The sequence below is a fragment of the Lytechinus variegatus genome, chromosome 6 (assembly GCF_018143015.1).
Source record: "Lytechinus variegatus isolate NC3 chromosome 6, Lvar_3.0, whole genome shotgun sequence".
NCBI lineage: Eukaryota > Metazoa > Echinodermata > Echinoidea > Temnopleuroida > Toxopneustidae > Lytechinus > Lytechinus variegatus.
Genome location: NC_054745.1, coordinates 30460847 through 30482903, shown reverse-complemented (window position 1 = coordinate 30482903; position 22057 = coordinate 30460847). Strand labels below are relative to the sequence as shown.

At 36.8% G+C, this 22057-nt stretch overlaps 1 protein-coding gene across 1 annotated transcript in view; it reads left to right on the top strand.

Annotated features, from left to right (window-relative positions):
- Window positions 1-14110, top strand: part of LOC121417703 — a 39377-nt gene extending 25267 nt beyond the window's left edge. The window contains exon 3 of the mRNA XM_041611437.1: window positions 14052-14110. Within this exon, the coding sequence (XP_041467371.1) occupies window positions 14052-14110 (59 nt within the window). The remainder of the gene's footprint in view (window positions 1-14051) is intronic.
- Window positions 14111-22057: the final 7947 nt, after the last annotated feature.

The window sequence follows — 22057 nt, the reverse complement described above, 5'->3', positions numbered from 1 at the left end:
AAAAAAAAAAAAAAAAAAAATTGGGTCAGGGGCCACGGGCCGTGATGGGGGGAGGGGGACCAGGGGCCAGTAAGATTGGACAAGTTAAAAAAAAAAAAAAAAAAAAAAAAAAAAAAATTGGTCAGGGGCCACGGGCCGTGATGGGGGGGGAGGGGGGCCAGGGGCCGGTAAGGTTGGACAAATTAAACTAAAAAAAAAAAAAAAAAATTGGTCAGGGGCCATGGGCCGTGATGGGGGGGGGAGGGGGGCCAGGGGCCGGTAAGGTTGGACAAATTAAAGAAAGCTAAAAATGAAAAAATTGGGTCGGGGCCAAGGGGCCGGGATGGGGTGCCAGGGGCCTGTAAGGTTGGACAAGTTAAAGAAAGCTATAAAAAATTGGGCTGGTGGGGGGGGGGCAGGGGCGGGGGCCAGTAACATTTGACGGCTTAAAGGTAGCTAAAAAAATGGGTCGGGATAGGTAGGGGCCACCGGGCCGGTGACGTTGGACAAGTACCGATAATGGGTAGCCCCCCCCAAAAAAAAAAATGGGGTCAGGGGGCAAGGGCCAATAAATTAGGGTCCATGTTACAGGCCCCCCCCAAAAAAAAAAATAATAAAAAGAAATAGAGTTGGGACGAGTAATAATGGCAATTATGGGTGAGGGGCGGGTTGCAAACATATACATGTAGGCCACGCAGGGGCCTGGGGCAAATTATGGAAGGGGTAAACAGATCTATACATAATAAATCAGGCAAAAAACAAAAAAATGGGGCCTTGGACCATAATCAGGGTTTAAAAGGGCAAGAAAGGTACATCACCACACTCTAGGCGACACCGCAATACTTACCCGTGTTAATAAACTGAGACTCCACTCACGCGCGTTTGGGCCGCCCTAGCTTAGAACTAAGTGATATTAGCGATTTTTTTTTAAATTCTACTAATGTAATATGGAGGTATGAATACTATAATAATGTTTAATCGGTACTCACCGGTTCTTTTGTTGCATTTCCAGACCACTTCTCACAATTCTTGGCAAATAGTAGCGGTAAATTTTGCCGCCATAGACAGCTAGTCATCCATCTTTATTTATAAATGGAGCGCCCTTTACGATAGTTGTTAATGCCGCGGAGAAATCGTTAGGCATTTTGGCCTGTGATCAAGGCGTAGCTGTTCTATTTTTTTATATGTGTGAGATCGAAATCACAGCGAGTAAACACTCTTCCATATGGAAGAGTGAATACTCGCTGTGATATGATCCCGATAGGGAGGCGCAACACCCCCACCCACATGGGCGCAAATCCCAGGGCCGGGGGACATGTCCCCCTCACCCAAAATACTATTTTGGGGGGGGGCACATTATGAAATGTCCCCCTACTATTTTTGGTCATTTCATTCAAATTCGAAATAAAACATGTATTTTGGAAGAGACGATCTTACTTTTGGGATGCCCCCTTTTTTTTGCTTGTTTGCTTGTCAAATTTTTTTGGTCAAGATGACCTTCTTTAGGGGGTAATAAACCTTCTTTTTTTGTTTGTTTGTTTTTTACTTGTCAAATTTTCCAGCCCCTGGTCCCCCTACCTTTGGGGAGAGATTTCCGCCCTTGCTAGTAGACATACTCTTGATATTGTTTGCGAATCTGCACGGGCGTCGGAGGCTGGGGGATGAGGAAAAGCGGTGAGACGAGAACAAAAATAGAAGGGAAAAGAGGACAGAAAAAAAGTGAAAGAAAGAAAAATTAATGGAAAATAAAAGGGAAGAGAAAATAGGGAGAAATGTGATGGGTAAAAAAATTATGGGGAAAGAGGACAGAAAAAGTGAACGAAAGAAAAATTAATGGAAAATAAAAGGGATGAGAAAATAGGGAGAAATGTGATGGGTTACGTCGAGATTTTATGTGCCCGTGCAAAAAGAAATGAGCAGAGGTTGACATGTCCGTTTGGGCAAATGCCTGTCTGTTTCTCGGACTCGGAAAATTATTACCGTAAGCTGATGGAATCACTGCTTCATGTATACCGACAGTGACAGGATTTAGCGGTTGTAGGTATAAATCGCGCTCTAACACTCTAAAACTGTGTTCTTTATCAAAAAGCTGTCCTTCATATTCATTTTCGCAAAAGAATATAAAGTTAATTTCAATCATTGTCTATAGTTATCCTGTTTATGATAAAAATACTTAGAAATTGGGTTAGGTTAGGGTTATCAAATTATCAGGGCAGAAAATATATATTTTTTCTGATTTTGCGCTCTAACACTCTAAAACTGTGTTCTTTATCAAAAAGCTGTCCTTCATATTCATTTTCGCAAAAGAATATAAAGTTAATTTCAATCATTGTCTATAGTTATCCTGTTTATGATAAAAATACTTAGAAATTGGGTTAGGTTAGGGTTATCAAATTATCAGGGCAGAAAATATATATTTTTTCTGATTTTGCGCATCGAGCTGGCATTATTTGATCTGTGAGATTATGTTTTTGATGACATTCATTGTATTCACAGCAATAATTATTAAACATTGCGCACGCGCCGTGCGCCGCATGAATTATGTAGATCTGGGCTCTGTAACACAAAGATTAGCGATCAATCGCTAAATGAACTGACCAATCAATATCAATGTTACACGCGCATTTGGTTTAAAATGCTGACCAGGGACCAATCAGTGCGCTTCTTTCATATTTGCAATCCATCGCAAACCTTTGTGTTACGGAGCCCGGGGGAGCGTTTCATGAAAGGACTTGTCGGACGTTTTATCCGACAAGTCCCATTTTATCCGACAGTTACCATAGAACAGTGCCTCACAGCCAATCAGAGTCAGAGAAAGATGTCAGATCTGACAACTTGTCGGACAAAAATGTTGATGAAACACTCGATCCCCAGGTGAATAACTTACCGCTACACACGAGCAGTTGCTCTATATATTCTATGTAATATAATATATAGAGCAACTGCCCATTTTTAATGGTCCATAATATACCCACTTTTTTATTTTTTGGAACGAGTATGAGGTTATCTACTGATATACTGAATGTACAATAAAAGTCATGTATTTCTTGACATTTCATTTACTTTTTTCCCATAATTATATCCCATAGCTGCTCGCATAGACCTACGCCGTCACAAATAACAAATCAAAATCTCACTTTTTTTTCTCTTTTGGTGGGGGATGGATTTTCCATACGCATACGTACAATTTTTCAAATTATTTTTTTCTGCTATTTTCATAATAAACTTTAAATGATTTCGCCTTTGCACTATTATTTTTTTAAGACAAAATAACAAAATTACATCTAGTCATCATCATCATATCATCGTCACCAACTTCATTCTCATCTTCATCACCACTACCACCATCATTATCATCATCATCATCACCGCCGCCATCACTACCACTATCATCTTCACCAAGATAATTTTCATCATCATCATCATTGCCATCATCGTCTTTCTTTTTTTTCTTATTTTTTCCCCTTCCCTTCTTTTTTCCTTCCTATTTTCCTCCTTTTTTAGAGGGGCACACCACCACGCCCCCTCACTGGATATCGGCCTCTAAATATATTTTTGTTGTTGTATATAAGTTGGCGGATGCCTCATGAAATGAAATAAGAGAAAATAAGGAAAGGGAAACTAAGAAGAAAAAGAAGGACTGAGGAGAAGAAAAAAGAAAGCCAAACAAACAAGAAAAAACAACATCAAAATTTCGTTGTAAAGTCTTCTACGTGAGTTTAATAATTATGTTTTCAATGAAATGAGAACATACAAGAATTGAAACAAGTAAGAAGGGCTATACATCGTAGCAAAGAAATAGAGGGAAGCTCTGAGACAATAAAAAGGGTGAGAAAAAGAAAAAACTTTGAAATACTCACAACACGAGCATAATAAAAACATGGAATAAGCGAGGACAAGTAGCTGAGGGACCCCCCCTCTCTAGTTATTTATCTATCAAACTCGCATACACAAGAACTTCTTACTAATCAAAATATTGCAAGCAAAAAGCACGAGCTGACATTTTTTTAAATATTCAAAACTGATAGAGAGACACATTTTAAACAATTCATGAATCATAACAATTATTCATTAGCTTACCAATCGAATCATTCGATTGCAACAAATGATCTGAGAATTAATGTTTTTAGGAATTCATTAAAAGCATAGTTGTATCTCAACATTAAAATAATTAAGGCGGGCGCAAGGTATCAGCTAAAGCTTCATACACCGATAAATTTTTTTTGGACATTTTAAGTATTTTCGGTAATCATGAAAAAGATTGATATTTCATCATGATGAAAGCTCAAATCCCGAGGAGGTATATTTTTATTAATTGACTTAAAAAAAATGTTCTAAGCCCCATTTCATATTTGATTATAAGTCGATGCAGTATAAGCTGAAAAATAAAGTATTTTGTGTTCCTCTATCATAATTCTCTTTCTCTTTAACCCTGGTTCCTTTTTTCTGGGGGGGGGAGCCGAGAAAAAAGATAATTGCTGGCTTGTGGACGGTAGTGGTAGGGACACCCCCCCCCCCCCCCGTAGTTACGCCAATATGGGACCAAATGATCCTACATGTCCGAGGCGAAACTTGTGCAATCAATTGAACGTTATTTTTGAAAAAAATTAAAGCTTGCGCTGTTTAACTTTAATCTCTTTCACCTAAATTTGCGATGAACGCTGCGTTATGAAATATATAATTATCAACATCTGGCGAAAAGAATAACCGTCCGATCACCTGACGAGAACGCGTATCACGTGATCTGCATATCAGCTTCGATCGCGAGTCAGCAGTGAAGGGCAACTGCCAAGAAAATCAGGAAAAAGTCATCAAAATGTAAGTTTCCCTTATTTTCTTTCATTTTTTGTTGTTGCTAACAATGCTTTTACACTCGAAAATCAAGCATTAAAGAAAAAAAAACCAATATAACATGTACTTGTGATATAAATATAGAAATATCCTGTGCTCAAACTTTTCTAACCCCAAAATAGTACTGATGTCGCCTATGAGGTCCATACATGTAATGTTTGGACCTCATTGGTACTAGGAGTGCATCACCATCTGTTACATAATCACCAAAAACCAAACAACCCTACTCAACAGACTATACAGTCTCTGTATTGACCCTGAATTTTCCAGATTGGGGACAGTGCAAGCCCTTATCTTTCCCGCTGGCGGTAATTCGCGGTTTGCTAATTGGTAACAAGTTTGGTATCATTACAAAGCTTAGAATTCAAAGAATCTCATGATGCTGGGAGTTTTTTGGTTTTTTTATGTGTAGGGGTACGATAAAGGGGTCAAAACATTCATGTCATCATCAAATCACCATATCAACAAAATCTCAACAAATCATGATATCAAAATGCAAAAAAAATCAGATTTTTTAGACATAATTTCAGAGCAAAAGTACTAAACTAACGATTCAAATTGCCACAAACACTGGTGGAAGTCAAAATCTTGTGTGTCACATGATTATGACATGAGCAGTACTTTCCACTTTTGGCTTCTGAGATTCAAAATGGCCGCGCGCATCGTACGATCAGGCAGGTTTCAAGACACATTTCAAGTGCAAAATATCTGGCGATTCTAACCTCAAATCAGAATGTAAAGTGAAAATTTCCTATTTTAATTTAATAATCTTCGGATTTTTGTGGGTCAGAGTGTTACTGAATTAATATTTAAAGACTGGAAAAGAGTTTTCTGAGACCATGTTTTACACAGGGGCAGAGCATACCGATGCGAACGCGCGGCTGGTTTGGCATCGCTATCTAGGAGCTGTTGCCTGAAGTTAGCAACCTAAAATAATTTAGACCCCTAAAATACAGGATTGTCCATAATTTATTCTTTCCTCTTTTATTTGGGGTGCTATTGCAACCCCAGTTATACCCCATTTTGGGAGAGTATCCTCTGTCTATCCTGGGTTAGCCGCTATTCTCGTCCTCGGCTTTATCCGCAGACGCCAGTGTCAGTGACTCACCCGGTACCTCGCTCGCTTGCTGTCCATGTACACGCTACACCCACAGGCGCAGAGGCCAGAGCTCATCATCGAAAATGGGCGAATTAAAAAAGATCTCTGTTGCTAATTGAAAGGTATATTATACTTTATCTCCAATACGTCAGACATATATTGATGAATCATGAAGCTAGCTTAAATACACCAACATTAAACTTCCTAAATATGAGGATTATCGTCAACTTTACCTCCATTTCAGCAGAAACTTGAACCATTTCAGTCTCCTTAGATACGAAACGCTTCTCACAAGATCGCCATTTTGGTATTCTGTTTAAGGTCACGTACACTAATTTATAGGGGCAGTAAGACAATTTTTATGAAGAGGGATGAATATCTTTGTTCATCGAAAAACATAAAACAGATTTTTTAAAAAAATATATTAATTCTAGTACTTTATGAACATTTATTGATAATTTAAAAAGCACAATTCTAGAAGGAATTAACTATCTATTTTGTCCCTCTAGACATAATAAGTTTCTGTACACCTCAAAAACTTTGGAGTCGACTGAAGGCGACGTGTACTATACTTGGACTGGAAATGGCACTCTTTGCATTGCATCAGAGTGTCTATTGATAACTCTGCATTGCATTGCAAATTCCCGACAGATAAAAAAAATCACTCTTTTCAAGTTAATAAAAACAGAAAATTAAAGAAAATCTGTTAAAGAGTAACATCGTTGAAGCTTCTTTAAGTTTTTGATTTGTGGTCTTACGTGCATTCAATTCTAAAGTTAAAGGGATGGTCCGGGCTGAAAGTATTAATAGTTTAATAAATAGAGTAGAATTCATTGGGCAAAATGCGAAAAAATTATCAAAATCGGATAACAAATAACAAAGTTATTTAATTTTAAATGTTAGCAATATTTTGTGAAAACAGTAGTCATGAATATTCATTAGGTGGACTGATGATGTCACATCTCAACTTGTTCTTTTGTATTTTATCAAATGAAAATAGGTTTATTCCATTTTTTTCCTCCAAGAACTAGAAAAATTGGATTGACATCTGATTAGTGCATTAGATATTTATTGCTGCAACTTATTTCATTATAAGGGAGACATATAATTCACACAAGTATGAAATAATAAAAAAAATTGATTTTATGTTATAACATAAGAAAACGGAAAGTGGAGATGTGACATTATCAGCCCACCTAATGAATATTCATGACGACTGTTTAAAAAAATATTGCTAAAATCTAAACTTCAATAACTTTATGTTATCAGATTTTGATGAAATTTTCGGCATTTTGCTCAGTGAATTATACTCTTTGTATTAAAATATAAATATTTCAGCCTGGACCATCCCTTTAAGCAGTGTTTTGTGAAAACAGTTTGCACATCGTCATGAAAATATACAAAAGGTAGACAGATGAAGTTATATCTCCTTTTACTCTTCCCTAGTGAAATAACATGACATCAAGAACATTTCATTTTTTGTATGTTTTATTAAAATAAGTCAACATACATATATATTTACAAGGTTGGACTGATGTAAAATAAGTACAATATAGCAATCAAAGGCAAGGCTTATAAAATATGAAAAACAGTGATTTTAAAAATAAGGCAGAAAGAACTGAAACTGACGTAAACCATTGTGTCGAACAACTAAAAAATGAGAAAAGGAAAGCCTGCTACAATAAATTCCAACAACTGATAGAATAGGGGGAGTTACAATGGCTGATTCTAACGAAAAAAAATCATATTTTATATATCTCCCTTAAAGGACAAGTCCACCCCAACAAAAACTTCATTTGAATAAAAAGAAAAAAATCCAACAAGCATATTACTGAGAATTTCATCTAAATTGGATGTAAAACAAGAAAGTTATGACATTTTGAAGCTTTGCTTAATTTCGCAAAGCACATCCTGTTCGTTATGCAAATGAGGAGACTGATGACGTCATCAACTATTCCGGGATTTTATTTTATATAAAATATTACATATTCTCATTTTCTCCTCATTGTCTGAACACCTGGAATTAGCATTGCTTAATGCTGTATGGTTCAGTCAAGTTTGCCCTCATTTTAAATCCATAAAATATGAAATATTGTATGATTCATAGAATAGAAATAGTGAGTGAAGGACATCATCGACTGTCTCTCATTTGCATGCCATTGTTGTTTTGTGAAAAATTAGCGAATTTTCAAAATGCCACAACTTTCTTATTTTTCATCCGATTTTCAGTGTTATGCTAGTTTGATTTTTCTCTATTAAGGAGCATTTTACTGGGGTGGACTTTACCTTTAAAAGAAAATAAGTTGCAGCAGGGATCATATCAAATCCGGTTGTTTTTTTTTTCATTCTTGGCCGGAGGACAAATTTTGAAGAAATATAATCATTATTACAATAATAAAAGAGAAAAGAATTAGTGGGGATATGACGTCATCAACTTGCGCATTGCATATGAGGACGTGCATAATAACTCTTTCACGGAAATAATGAACAACTTTAAAATGTCATAAACCATTGTGTCCCATAAAAAAACATATTAGCAGCCCCCATGGCTGCTATCATTTCAAGTTCTCAGCTTGCGATAGCTGGCGTCTGAATTTAAATGTATTTGTTACTGTTTACATGAATTATGTCTATATCTACTATGTTTGATGTTATATCATAGTTATAGATTTGTAATTTTGATTTATTATTATTAATAAATGCAGAAATACCGGCTTGAAAATATCTTTAGCTTTGTTATTCGTTGTCCCATTTCGATGAAGTTTAGGTGTTCTTTATGTTCAGATTAAATAATTTTCAGACCCGGGAGGATGTCTGTGGTTTCTTAAAATAATTGTCATATTCGACCATGAACGACTCCGGGTGAAGAGTCTACCTCACCACAATAACTTGCATGGGACATCACCGAGAGCCGCCCTCAAAAATCATGTCTTTATTTTCTTTTAAACCCGTTTTCCTATAAGAAAGATAAAAGAATTTTGCACATCTTTGCCCGAATTCTAGAAGGTGGGCTTACTTAGCCAGTGGTCTAAAACGCATCATTAATATTGACGTCATTGGCCAACGGAGGCTAAATTTTGCATTTCTTGACCGGTGGGCTAAGTTAATCCCATGGGCTAAATTAAGCCAGGGCTAAGTTAGCCCACCTTTGAGAATTTGGGCCTATTTTTGGCTCGGTCGCTTCCCGCGACTTTACAAAGTTTTGTGAGTTACATTAAAAAAATATAATTTCATTCATAATGTCAATAAATATAGGGGCCATCGAGCGAACCTGGGGTTGGTATGTTCCCCCTCCGATCAGCCTTCTTTGTCGCTGGTTATCTATCCCAACATCTCTGGTGTACAGATGTTGGGGCTTTGGGGGCAATGGACCCCCCAAAAAAAAAATAATAATAATAAAAAAATAAATAGAAAAAAAAGATCCCCCAAATCAAGAATTAAAGAAGAAAAGGAAATCGAGAGAAGGGAGAAATATGACATTATTTTGTTAATTATGTCAAAGTCTATCGAATTAAAAAAAAAATTGTTTTACAAATGTCGTACGATATGGCATATCTGGAGACCTCAACAATTTGTGGTCATTTCTCCCAAATATTGTCGGTTCTAAATGTGAACTTTATTTTTTTATTTTTTTTGGAAAAAAAATCTGCGTAGATCTGGTTTCTTGACCATCTTGATGAATCGCTCCATCTACGTTGCAACCCGGAGATTCTGCCACGCTTATCTCCCCTTATTGTTCTCCTCTTGCTTCTTTTCATACTAATTTTCTTCCTTTATCATGATCAATGCCGAGGGCCACTTCCATTCATGAGTGGATACCGTGGGCGACCATGGGGTCTCGAAAAGCACCCTAAACACGTAATTTCCATGTTCTGAAAATGCACCACTTAACAATTAAGTATTGGCATGTGAAACTCTACCCTTAACAAGTATTGGAAACAAAACGATACTCATGGAACCCCTAAACAAGTACAGGAATTTTTTTTTATTGTTACGGGTCCTTCGGTCGTCGGCTTTACCTTATTTGGTTTACGACCCCACCTTCTACACCTCGCGCAAATCGGACTCTCAACATGAAGTGTTGGGGCAAAAAGGACATCCTTTATAAAACACTTCAATTTTGTTTAATCATCCCCAAATTTGACCCTAAACACGTAGTTTTCCTAGCGAAATAGATACCCTTTTTCATTATTTTTGTGGTTTGACACCCTTATCACGTTACGTACGTAACGTGCCCTATCGTGAAAAAGATTCCTTTTATGTGTTTTTTGGTCGCGCATGGTATGTAAGTGCCCCGGCCCCCGGGACAGAGAGTCTTTAACTAATCGACCTTGTATTATGCTGCTCTTTCGAACATTCTTGAAACAAATTCGGTGATGACAATATAGGGAGCAAATGAGGGCAAATAATGAAAAATGTTGTTGGCTTCAGGGCCCTGATGGGAACGATATTTTTTACAGAGGGTGCTGCTTTCTTTCTTTCTTTCTTTCTTTTTATTTCTTTCTATCTTTCTTTCCTTCTTTCTTTCTTTTTTTCTTTCTTTTTTCCTTCTTTCTTTCTCTCCCTCTCGCTTTTGTTTGTTTCTTTCTTTCTTTCTTTCTGTCCCTCTCGCTTTTCTTTCTTTATTTCCTTACTTCCTTTTTTTTTCTTTCTTCCGTTTTCATTCAATGTGATCCCAAGCTATTAGCAAACCCCAGGTAACTGTTTAAAGTCAATATTTAGTAAGCCCTTGAGCGGGAAGTCTCTCAAAACCAAGACATAATAGATGGGATTTGATACGTTCTATTTCTAAACCACTTTCCCGTTATGTGTTGCTATTTCCTTGGGATCAGCTTAACGCGCCTTGGGGGGAACTGCTAATTTTAGCATGAGATCTAACACTCATGTTAGATTTTGCCACTTAAAAGACTATCTCCCAAAGCCTTGCTCATATCCCTGTATATAGTATTACCAGCAGTGACGTATATAATTGGGAGGGGATGGGGGGGGGGGGGGCTTGAGGGTACTTGGACCCCAAAGTTCGCTGAACAAGGGGGGGGGAGAGCAGAGACACGGAGGGGGTGAAGGAAGAAAAAAGGAAAGGAAAAGGGTGACGAAATATGATGTTAAAAATTACTACAAGTTCATATTTCAATTAAAAAAAAGACTTTTTTTCTCGCTCGCTTGCGAATTCACAGAGAATTATGTTTATTTCCATTTCGTCGAATGCATATTCGTCTCCTATCATTTGGTCTTCGATCAGTTCTTCCACTCACCACGTGGTCTACTTTCATTTGGTCTAATCAATACCATTCCGTCCAATAACCAGTAGCCATGCATCTAGTCCACATACCATTTGGTCTATGATTGGACAAGACAAAGTGTTAATGAATGAAAATGAAATGGATATTTTACTAGCTGGTTATAAGACGAACTATAGTCATAGATGTAATGGTGATAAGACGAAGTGATGAATGGACCAAATGGTTGTTATACGACTCAATGAACGGTTGATGGACGGAATGGCATTACACTAAAGGAAAGTAGACCATGTGATGAGTGGACAAGTTGGCAGTAGACGAATTGGCAATTTACCGAAAATTCGCCCCATACTTTTTCGTTCCGCCACTGACTACCGGGATAACAAGGGTCCATCCGGGGGTCCATCTTCCTCGTCATTTGCATTCTCTTGATTCTTTTTTTTTTCGTTTAAAAATAACTTTATTGATAAATAATCACATGTAATATTTACATAAAATGTTAACAATGTCATTCAAAGCATGAAATATTTTCGTCAACAATACCGTTTTAAAAAATACACAAATTTTTACTTTTACAACGCTTCTCTATTTCTAAACGATTACAAACCAATCTTTTGAATAAACAAAGTATTCCAAACTCATGAAATCTACAACTCGACTTTCTGTTCGAATACGAATAAAAATTGAATAAATAGCATACCTATTAGAAGATTAAAAATTCTATAATTATTGTTTTTTAAATCATATCCTTTTACCAGAGTAGCAACATTAAAATCATAATTAATGCCTAAAAATTTATACACAATGCCACTATTTTTTCCCAGAATAATTGCGTTTTTTTACAAGACAGTTACAAATAATATAAATTCTCGCTACAAAACTTCATTGATTTTTTAGATTAGCCTAATACCTATATTATTTAGCATACCAATATGATTTCCAGGGGGTGCTGCCAATTTTGTTTATTCGCAATACCGTCAGCAAAAGTCTATAACAATGGCTGCACGAGAGGAATATTGCAGGTACAGTTTTACAAACAAAGGTACAACCCGGATTCTATGAAAACAAAACTTGGGATCAAAGTTTCCTTCTCTCTTCAGACGACCATCACCATAGGAACGTGAAGCCGAACGTCAATGACGTCACACTTTTGGACACGAGCTCTTCAATCCGGCAGAAAATTAGCACAGGTGGAGTGAATTGGTTCGATGATCCGTGCCAAAGATACACCTCAATAAATTTATCGATCCGAACTTAACTGAGCTTATTAAACTAAGGTTTTATTTATACGATTTGTGCCATCATTCATTTCGAATCATCGTTCGAAAGAAAAGTTTGGTGGAATTCGTAGTGGGTCGACCCGTGGCCGTGGTGCTTGGCGGGATAATTTTGGAATATAAGTTGGAAATTGGATCCGTTTTTGCTGAACGTCCGTCCGTGAATGTTTCGGTACGTTTGGTCTCGCGAGTTTATCTGTCTTCTGGACTATGGAGGATTGATAAAAATCTTACCATCTAAAAGAGGAATTAAGTTGGATAATAACAGCACTGGAATGTGGTGGAATTTATATTGGTTGTAGTTGGAGAGTGCAAAACTAAAGAGTAACACCGAACCGAATAAGAACAGGTGAGATCTTATTTGTTGCATCTCGTTTCTATTTTCTGCGCCTCTTGTCTTGACATGGGGACACTTCCCGGGACACGGCAGGGGGTAAGATGGGGGTAAATAAGGTGGTGGTCAGATCGATAACGGTGAGCTGCCAGCTGAGTGTAGCTTCCTTTTTACATCTTAAGTGGGCCGTGGGGGGAAATTCTTAGTTGGCATCATGAAGATGAATAGGAAGATTAATGCGATCTGTATCATGAGTTTTGACCATCTGTTGAGTCCAATGTCAGGTACTCGCAGAAGTAGGCCTTGTTCATTGAATGAGTGGGCCTGACAAGCGAGGACCTCAATCTTGTATCAGCATATCTTTGGCATTTAAAGAATGATGAAATTTGTTTGTAATTATGATTTGATATCATTGTAGAGTCCGAGACAAAATCATTTTCTAAAGTTAGTATCAACTAACGCCTCTTATGACTAGGCTCCACCATATTTAGACTTTAGAGACAGAAAATTGTTTTTATATTTGATCATGCCTGTGTGATTGTTTGTGTGTTGCAGAGATGAATACCACATGCTCAAATGAACGATGTGCACCCATGAAATGATCATTGAATGAATTGTAAAGAAAGGCTTGACCTGCAGCTATCATCATGGTTAAATGCGACCTTTTGGGTGTACAGTCCTGTACACCCCAAAAGTTGAAAAAAGGGTGCTGAAATGCACCTGTTTATTATTTTATTTGCACCAAGAAATGCTTGTTTGCACCCCTTAATGCTGAAGGTGCAACTTTTTAACTTAAGTTACATAATACTTAACAGTAGAAAAGGTTCAAATTTGAACCTTTATTTCTTGGTTCAATATAGCTGCAAAAACAACAAAATAAATTATCACTTTTCTTTTCAAGAAATAATCTTGTGATAAATTGTAGCCCTGTAGATTTTTCCTGTTGTGTTATTTTGCCCTATAGGGATTTTATTTTGTTACAATAGCTATACCGGTGTGTTGGCTCAGTTGGTAGAGCGTCCGTCTCACAACCGGGAGGTCGGGGGTTCAAACCCCAGCCGCTTCGGACCAAAAGACATTAAAAGATGGGAGTTGCTGCTACCCTGTTTGGCGTTCAACGATTAAAGGGATAGAGCCTCGTTGATCTGGCGCTGCACAGTGGCTGCCGGGCCCACGATCAATTGGGCAAAGCAAATATTTAGAGTATTTCATTTCAAATCTATTTCGAACAATAAATTATGGATTTTCATTTTTTTTCATTTGTACTGTAGCAGAGAATGTTGTTCATCAACTTCATGTTGATGTAACAGATGCAGAAGAAGGGATATGAGCCCCACTTAGTAAAATGCATTCTAATTATAACCAAACATGTAATGAATAAATGCTAAGTCGTTAGTTGTAATTTAATCTAGAAATTTACTTTGCTTTTTTCTTGGAAAAGAAAATCTATATTGAATGCCTCATGATTTGACTTTACTCTGAGATTGAATATGGAAGGGAATCTTTTTAATTTGCAGGGGGATATACCAACAATAATGATAGTATATAGCAATATTGCACCAAATATAGCACACTGGATTTAGAATTGCAGATTATTTGTTTATTTATTTATTTCTTTATTCCTATATTTATTTCTTTTTTTATTTATTTATTTATTCATTCATTTATTCATTTATTTATTTTTTATTTATTTATTTAGTAATTGATTGATTGATTGATTGATTGATTTATCTATTTCTTTCTTTCTTTCTTTCTGTCTGTCTGTAATAATTTATTCATTTTTTTCTTCATTTCTTTATTTATTTCTTTATTTTTTAAATCTATTTATTCATTCATTCTCCATTCGTGGGCTGGATGGCCCTCTTCAGCCACAGGTCGTTTTTCTGAGGGGTTCAGTGTACACGTTTAATATATAAAAACATACAATATTAAAAACAAATAATAAAAGAAAACATAAATCAACTTCAAACATGCATGTAATCCTTGGTAGGGTAAGGTAGGACTATACAACTTATAAAAAAAATGCAAAAAAGAGTTTACCAAGGCAATGAAACTTGTAAATATTTTGTCTCCACTTACACCGTACTGGCCTTTGTGTAGTAAGTGTTGCATAACAATCGACTACTTCCAGAAGAAAATCAATGGGTGACAAACTTAACAAAGGATTTCTTTATTAATCTCTTTTGTTGCAAGAGATCTTGTCACTCATTGTTCATTATAATCCCTCATTGGCATACATATGTCATGAAGGTAGGACAATATGTGGGTCCTGTTTCACAAAACTTGTTATGATTTACAACTTTAAAATAACAGTTAAAAGCTACTGAAATCCTTCTATCTGATTGGCTGATAGTAAACTTGTGATAGAAATTGAGCATTTGTTATAACAAGTCAAGTCTTTAATACCCCTTTCATAAACCCATCCTCCAATTAGCCGCCCAAGAGTAATGCGGATAATTCAATAAAAATTGCGTTCACATTCTCTGAAAATAATCCACACTATTTTTACGAGCGCCCATCCTGAAAAAGGCGGATAATCGTCGTGACAACTGCACACGCCCCCTCCGATGCAGTTGTGTTGGAAAAGGGGGACCTTGTGACCGCACCATGGCAATTATCCGCAAATGCGTTCACAAAATCAAAATCTGGTCCCGATGCCGCTATTATGCGGATAATTGCAGTATCAAAATAATGAGGATAACTCTGGTCCTCTGATTTTATGACCAAATTATGCTGCTATTAGCCGCATAATTGGGTTTATGAAAGGGGTATAAGAGACAGGACTCTGGCTTACTTCCGTATGGTCGCATTTAATTTTAGGAGGTGTGCTGTGACAATTTTGTTTTTGATAATTCCCAAATGTAGTTGCCGAAAAGCATTTCAAATTTGGGATATACACTGGAAACTATTCATGTGCATAAAAAAGCTGGAAATGATTACCATACCCAAATTCTCATGTCGAAGAATGAAAAGTAAGGAAACAGATGAAAAGGAAAGGAAAAGGGTGAAATATGATCAAAATCTATCAGAACAAAACTGCAAGAAAATTTCGCTTGCTTTGCTCACTCACAGAGCTTAGAAATATTGCCCAATTCACCATGTTTGGCCTCCTATTGCTTTTTGGCTCATTGGTTACACAATTGAGCGGATGAATAGTTGATCAAAGCTGCTTACAAATGAACAATCCCTGATGGATAGGATGGAAATTTTTCATTTCCGCACAAAAATCATTTTCATCTCATCCCAACTACTGATTGTTCAACTGTAGTTGAATTGATTGTTTAAGGTCGTCCTTATGGCAACCGTTACTGGTGAGTTAATAACCAGGGTTAAAATAGACTATTTTTGGCAACTATATTCTTAATGCACTTTACTTTGTAAACTGGGTTGGTTCATTGACCATGACTGATTTTAGTGAATTCCGAAAGAGTGCATCATTATACAGAGCTCATTAGATAAACCCCAATTGTGTTCTAGTCTGCTGGGCAAACCCTTCATTCAAGTTAAGGGTCTGAATGTGCAGCCTACTCATGCCTTGTGTACTGAAGGCTCAAGAACATGCTAGTCTTTGCGTGGAGGCACACTTGTTGATCAAAGTTCCGACCAGGGTCTGTGCCTGCAGACTGATCGTGTTCAGGCACACAGATGTTGTTCGCTGTATCACTTTTGTGAAAAAATGATCAATTTCATTGATTTTTTACCATTCGATCTATAGGTGGAAAAGCTGCTCGCATATAACGTCACTAATAAAACAATTTGAAATTCTTTGATGGATTCCTGTCAAACCTACACCAATTTTTTTAAATGATTTTATCGCTATTTTTGAAATAAACTTTTTGTCAGGGTGAACTTAATTCCCTTTAAAATTCCACTTAACCGGCCACCCGGCTTTGCATGTTTTAAAACCCATACACCTAAAGTTTCAGGTTAGGAATTAATATTAATTTTTAGGGGCTATCATTACTTGCTTTATTAGGGGGGGGGGGTTACTTTTAGAACTGTTTCTTGTCATTACAAGAAGAAATAGGCCTACTTTTTGGCTCAATGAGGAATGATACTGACATAAAGTAAAAGTATATCCCATTCTACTGTATTTTGATTTTCTTTTTTTATAAATGTAGGCCTACATGTGCTTGAATATTGTTTTGGGAGACCCTGGGGCAACTTCAGAAAAGAAGTTTGCCCCAACGCATTCCAGTTTGCAAATTGGCTACCATGAGGGTGAATTTCCCTGTCGGCTGTTGCCCACAAGTAAGTTGTGTGCTATTTGTTGCCCTTGCAATAGGTGTTTAACATTTAGCCAGACGAGAATCCAAAGGTCGGGATCAAGTTTCAAAGTTAATAATTGATGGGTCGCTGTCATATAAAGTCAACATACCAGGTGACTGTTACCTGGATACACACAACAATCCATTCTACAATCAACCACATGCAAGTCCCAAATGCAAGCTTCTGATTGGTTGACAACCAAGTTGTGGTCGATTGGGACTCTTTGTGTAACAGCCCCCTGGATATGAACAACATTGCAGCCATGCTCTTGACTATTGTGTGCTAGACAATAAAAAGATTCATCATGTCATCTTTGCCAAGAGAAGAAACTATACATCTCTTCAATTTTTTTTAAAGGACAAGTCCACCCCAACAAAAACTTGATTTGAGTAAATTAAAAGAGAAAAATTCAACAAGCATAACACTGAAAATTTCATCAAAATCAGATGTAAAATAAGAAAGTTATGATATTTTAAAGTTTTGCTTCATTTCACAAAACAGATATGCACATCTCGGTCGGTATGCAAACGAGGGAACTGATGACATCACTCACTATTTCTTTTGTATTTTATTATATGAAATATTTTGATTTCTCGTCATTGTCATGTGAAATGAAGATTCATTCCACCCTGAACATGTGGAATTCCATTATTTTAACATTTTGTGCTTCAGGCAAGGAGGTCCTAATCATCAAATTCGTAAAAATTGAAATATTGTATAATTCAAACAATAAAAAACAAAAGAAATAGTGAGTGACTCTCTCATTTGGATGTAACTGGCTCGTTCATATTATAACTAGTTTGTTAAAAATAAGTGAAACTTTGAAATGTCATAACTTTCTTATTTTACATCCGATTTTGATGAAATTTTCAGCATTGTGCTTGTCTGATTTTTCTCTATTGATTCAAATAAACATTTTTGTAAGGTGGACTTGACCTTTAAGAAGGAACAACAATTCAGCAGTCATGCATTTGGTAATTGTGCACCATAAATGTACAATAAAAAGATTCATGATATCATACGAAGAAACTGCAATCATTCACTATATTTGGTCTACCGTGCACTGAACAATAATAAAAAAATCTTTTATTACAACTCTGTGCTAGTTATAAGAAACTTCACTCATTCAGTCATAAAGTTGGTCTGTTGTGCACTACACATTAAAAGATTCATTAAGCCATTGAAGAAACTTCAATTATTGTTCAGTCACGCTTTTTGGTTGTAATATGGTGCACTGCACAAGACAAAAAAAATTCATATTTTTGCCATAAGAAAGATAAACTTCAACTCTTCAAACCGTTCAGTCATGACTATTGTGCACTGTATAAAAAGATTCATAATGTCATCAGAACAGAAGGAATTTCAATCATGCTGTTGGTCCATCAATTGTGAATTACACAATAATAATCCTGATCAAGGATTCGTTGTGCTCTAAGAAGAAATAGTGGGGGGTAAAAAGATTGGTTGAAGTGTAGAAATGATGAGCCACCAAAAAAATTGATGGGGCAGAACAAGGCGTTTTGCGCAAAATGCCTTTTTTCAATTTTCAAAATTTATTGATCAAAATCCACACATATTGGATCATTCTCAATTTTATAAACAAACACTAAGGCCGTGTTTATGCTTCCACTTTTCAGGACAGAATCAGCGTTTCCAAACGTGATTAGTCCAAAACACGGTTGCGTCCATGCTTACTTTCATTTAAACGCTGTTTCAAAACGCCGATCGTAAACTCACAAAAAGGTGCGTTTGTAAACGTCGTTTGACCAGAATCAGGCTTTCTGGGAAAGTATAAACAGAACCATGATCGTAAACGTGTTTAAATGACGTCATTTGGTACATGCTTCCGGTGAGATGAAAAATCCACGGGCAAATACAGTCGTATTGCTCCATGTTATCTCTACGTAATAACAACAATCAGAAAAAAAAACTTTCGAAAAAAGGCGCGCCCAATTTGACCTCGCTTTACGATGCGAAGCCAGCTGGAGATCATGATTTGCTCTGAAAAGTTAAGCATAAACAGCACTCCCAGAACCACGTTTACGATCGGCGTTTTGAATTGACGTTTGAAATCGCTAATTCTGTCCTCGCAATGGAAGCATAAACACACCCTAATATGGACAATAACAGTGAAACACAAAGTTACAAATCAAGTATAGAGATAGATAGATAGGAATATGGCTAGTTGTGAGCAAGTAAAAATTTCACCTAAAAAAATCTAATCCTGCGACAATTTTAGACATGATAATCATCGTATTTCACCCATTTTTTTCTTTCCTCCTTTTTTCTGGTGGGGAGGGGAGGGGGAGGGGAGCAAGTGCCCAAGCCCCCTATTTACACATCTCTGCTTACCTTCAATTGTACATTGATTTTTTTTAAAGGGGAAGTTCACACTGACAAAAAGTTTATTGTAAAAATAGCAGAAAAAATAATAAAAAATATTGCCAAAGGTTTGAGAAAAATTCATCAAATAATTAAGAAGATATTAGAATTTCAATTATTTGATTTGTGACGTCATATGCGAGCAGCATTCCTACATAGTGAATGGTAAAAAATCAATGAAATGTCATTTTCTCAGAAAATTGAAAATGGTTTTCATTGTACCTTTTGTATATCAATAGACAAATCATTTCGCACCCGATCATGAATAGAAAACAAAATTAAGTCATCAGGAACCATACAAAATTTGAAATTCATGCATTTTATATTACATAACACATGGGGCAGCTGCTCGTTTATGACGTCACAAATCCAAAATTTTGAACTCTAATAACTTTCTTACTCTTTAACGGATTTTCCTCAAACCTTCACCAATATTTTTTATTATTTTTTCTGCTATTTTTACAACAAAGTTTTCTTTAGGGTTACCTTCCCCTTTAAGTCCTGTGAAATGCAAATTTTCCAATATGATAATCAGATTGAATAAAAAAAAAAGTCTTAATGCAGAATTATTGAGCTGAATTGACCCTGCTGTATCGTTTCATGTGCAAAAACAATAGCCCCTCTTATATCGCAACGTGTTTTGTCATTCTTGAATAAAAAGCATTTTAAACATTCACTCTTAAGATTTCAGAGAAAGACTATTTTGCCATGAAAATTTGCTCATTTCTGTTAATTTGACTTTTTAGGATCTGTATTTGATTCTTTCAAACTGTAAGAAAGTACAAAAGTATGTAAATATATATGCCAATTTTAGGTGCAAAACTGAAAAGTGCTCAGTTAGATCTCTAATATGAGTTTAAAGCCAAAATTTATTCCTTCCAGTACAGGTGTAGCTACATGTAGGATACTGAAATCGTTCTTCTCTCCTACCTCCATTAGAAAAAAGTTTGACAAGTATATTTATTCAACCTGTGAATGCTTCAGTAACAAATCTTATTGGCAAATACTTGTAGCAAAAGCTTTGTATTTTTAAGAGCTTGGTGCAAACAAGCGATAGTTGTTAGAAATCGGTTAGGTTTGATGGACACCGTTTTGCCTGAGAAACATTTAGCGGCCGTTCTCATTACGCTTTCTAAAACTAGGTTACTGGAAACCGATTCAGGAAACCAGTTTGGAAGATCGCTTTGCTAGCATTCCCACTTGATCACACGAAAGTGGTTTTCAAAATCACATCAGGTAAAGCGCTCTTGTTGCTATGGAAACGCTCTTAGTGGGGTGACACGTTTCGCGCGAAATTCGAAACCGCAGCATAGGCATTATACACCTGTCGTGTGGAGTAGCGCGCTCAAAATGTGCGAAGATTGTCCCCGAAGAACGGTTGTGTCCTTACGCTAAAACCAGTTTAACGAGGCAAAGCGATCTTGAAAACTACATCGCGAGGTGGTTTTCGAAACTGGTTTAGAAGATCGCTTCCAAGACCGCTTCGACCGTTCTCACTACACGTTAAACTAGTTTCCACTAAACTAGTTTTAGGAGCATAGTGAGAACAGCCTCTTAGACATTTAGTTCAAACCACACTGGCTCTCTCAAGCAATATTTTGTTGGTCGCAGAAATAAACGGCTTTCAGAACGTAAACGTGATGAAACAAAGAAAAAAGTTTTCTGCAGAACAAAGTAATACGTTGGGAGGGAGGGAGGGAGGGAGAGAGGGGTTGAGAGGGAGGGAGGGGAGGGAGGAGAGGGAGGGAGGGGGGGGGGACTGAGAAAGAAAGGTTAGAGAAAGAGACTATTACAAAAGGCAACATTAAAAACACCAAAGGATACATTTTCAGAAGTTTATTCTTCAATTGCTCCTCAATATTTTGTGGGAAGATACAAGGTGAGAGGTGTTTTACTTACTCAGTCTTAAGAGGTGTGTGTGTGTGGGGGGGGGGGGCAAACATGTACCCCTTCCGGTTTCTTAAGGAGGTAAATAGATCAATGTGTAATGGTCAATATTTGAATAGATGTGTTGTAGTTTGGACCTCTCCAGTGTTATAAGGGAGAGGAATCTATCTTGTATTTTAAGAGAGAGTGTTTGATAAATGTTTGCTATTCACCACTAATGTGCAAATCCAACCAGCATACATTTACTTGTACCAGTTCCCGGTTTTGCAGTTTAATAAACTAAATTTGAGAGGGAGCTTGTTTAAACTTAACGTACAGTTAAAAAAATGAAAGAATTACAATTTCCAGTCAAGTCTACTAAGTTATCACTGGATTTATTTAGACTTTATTTGAGAGTGTGACAGTGGAATTTTGATAGTTGTAATATTTTCTTTTAATAATAAATTGAGTGAATATGATGGGGGGAGGGAGTAAGAAAAGTAGGTAGAGAGAGAGAGAGAGAGGAGGGGGGTGGTGGTTTATTGAGAAAGAATAAATGTACGTTCATGATACTTGTTAATCATTAGGCGGTGCTGCACCAGCCCGAGTTTACTCAATCTAGAGATTTTAGCCCAATCGGCCCTCTTTGCGATTAATCTCGAGATTCAAGAAACCCTGTCTCCACCATCGCAAGAAGAGCGTTTCCTGCTCAAGCGAGGCATCGATGCATTATGGTCCGATGCGGTGAATAAATTTTCCC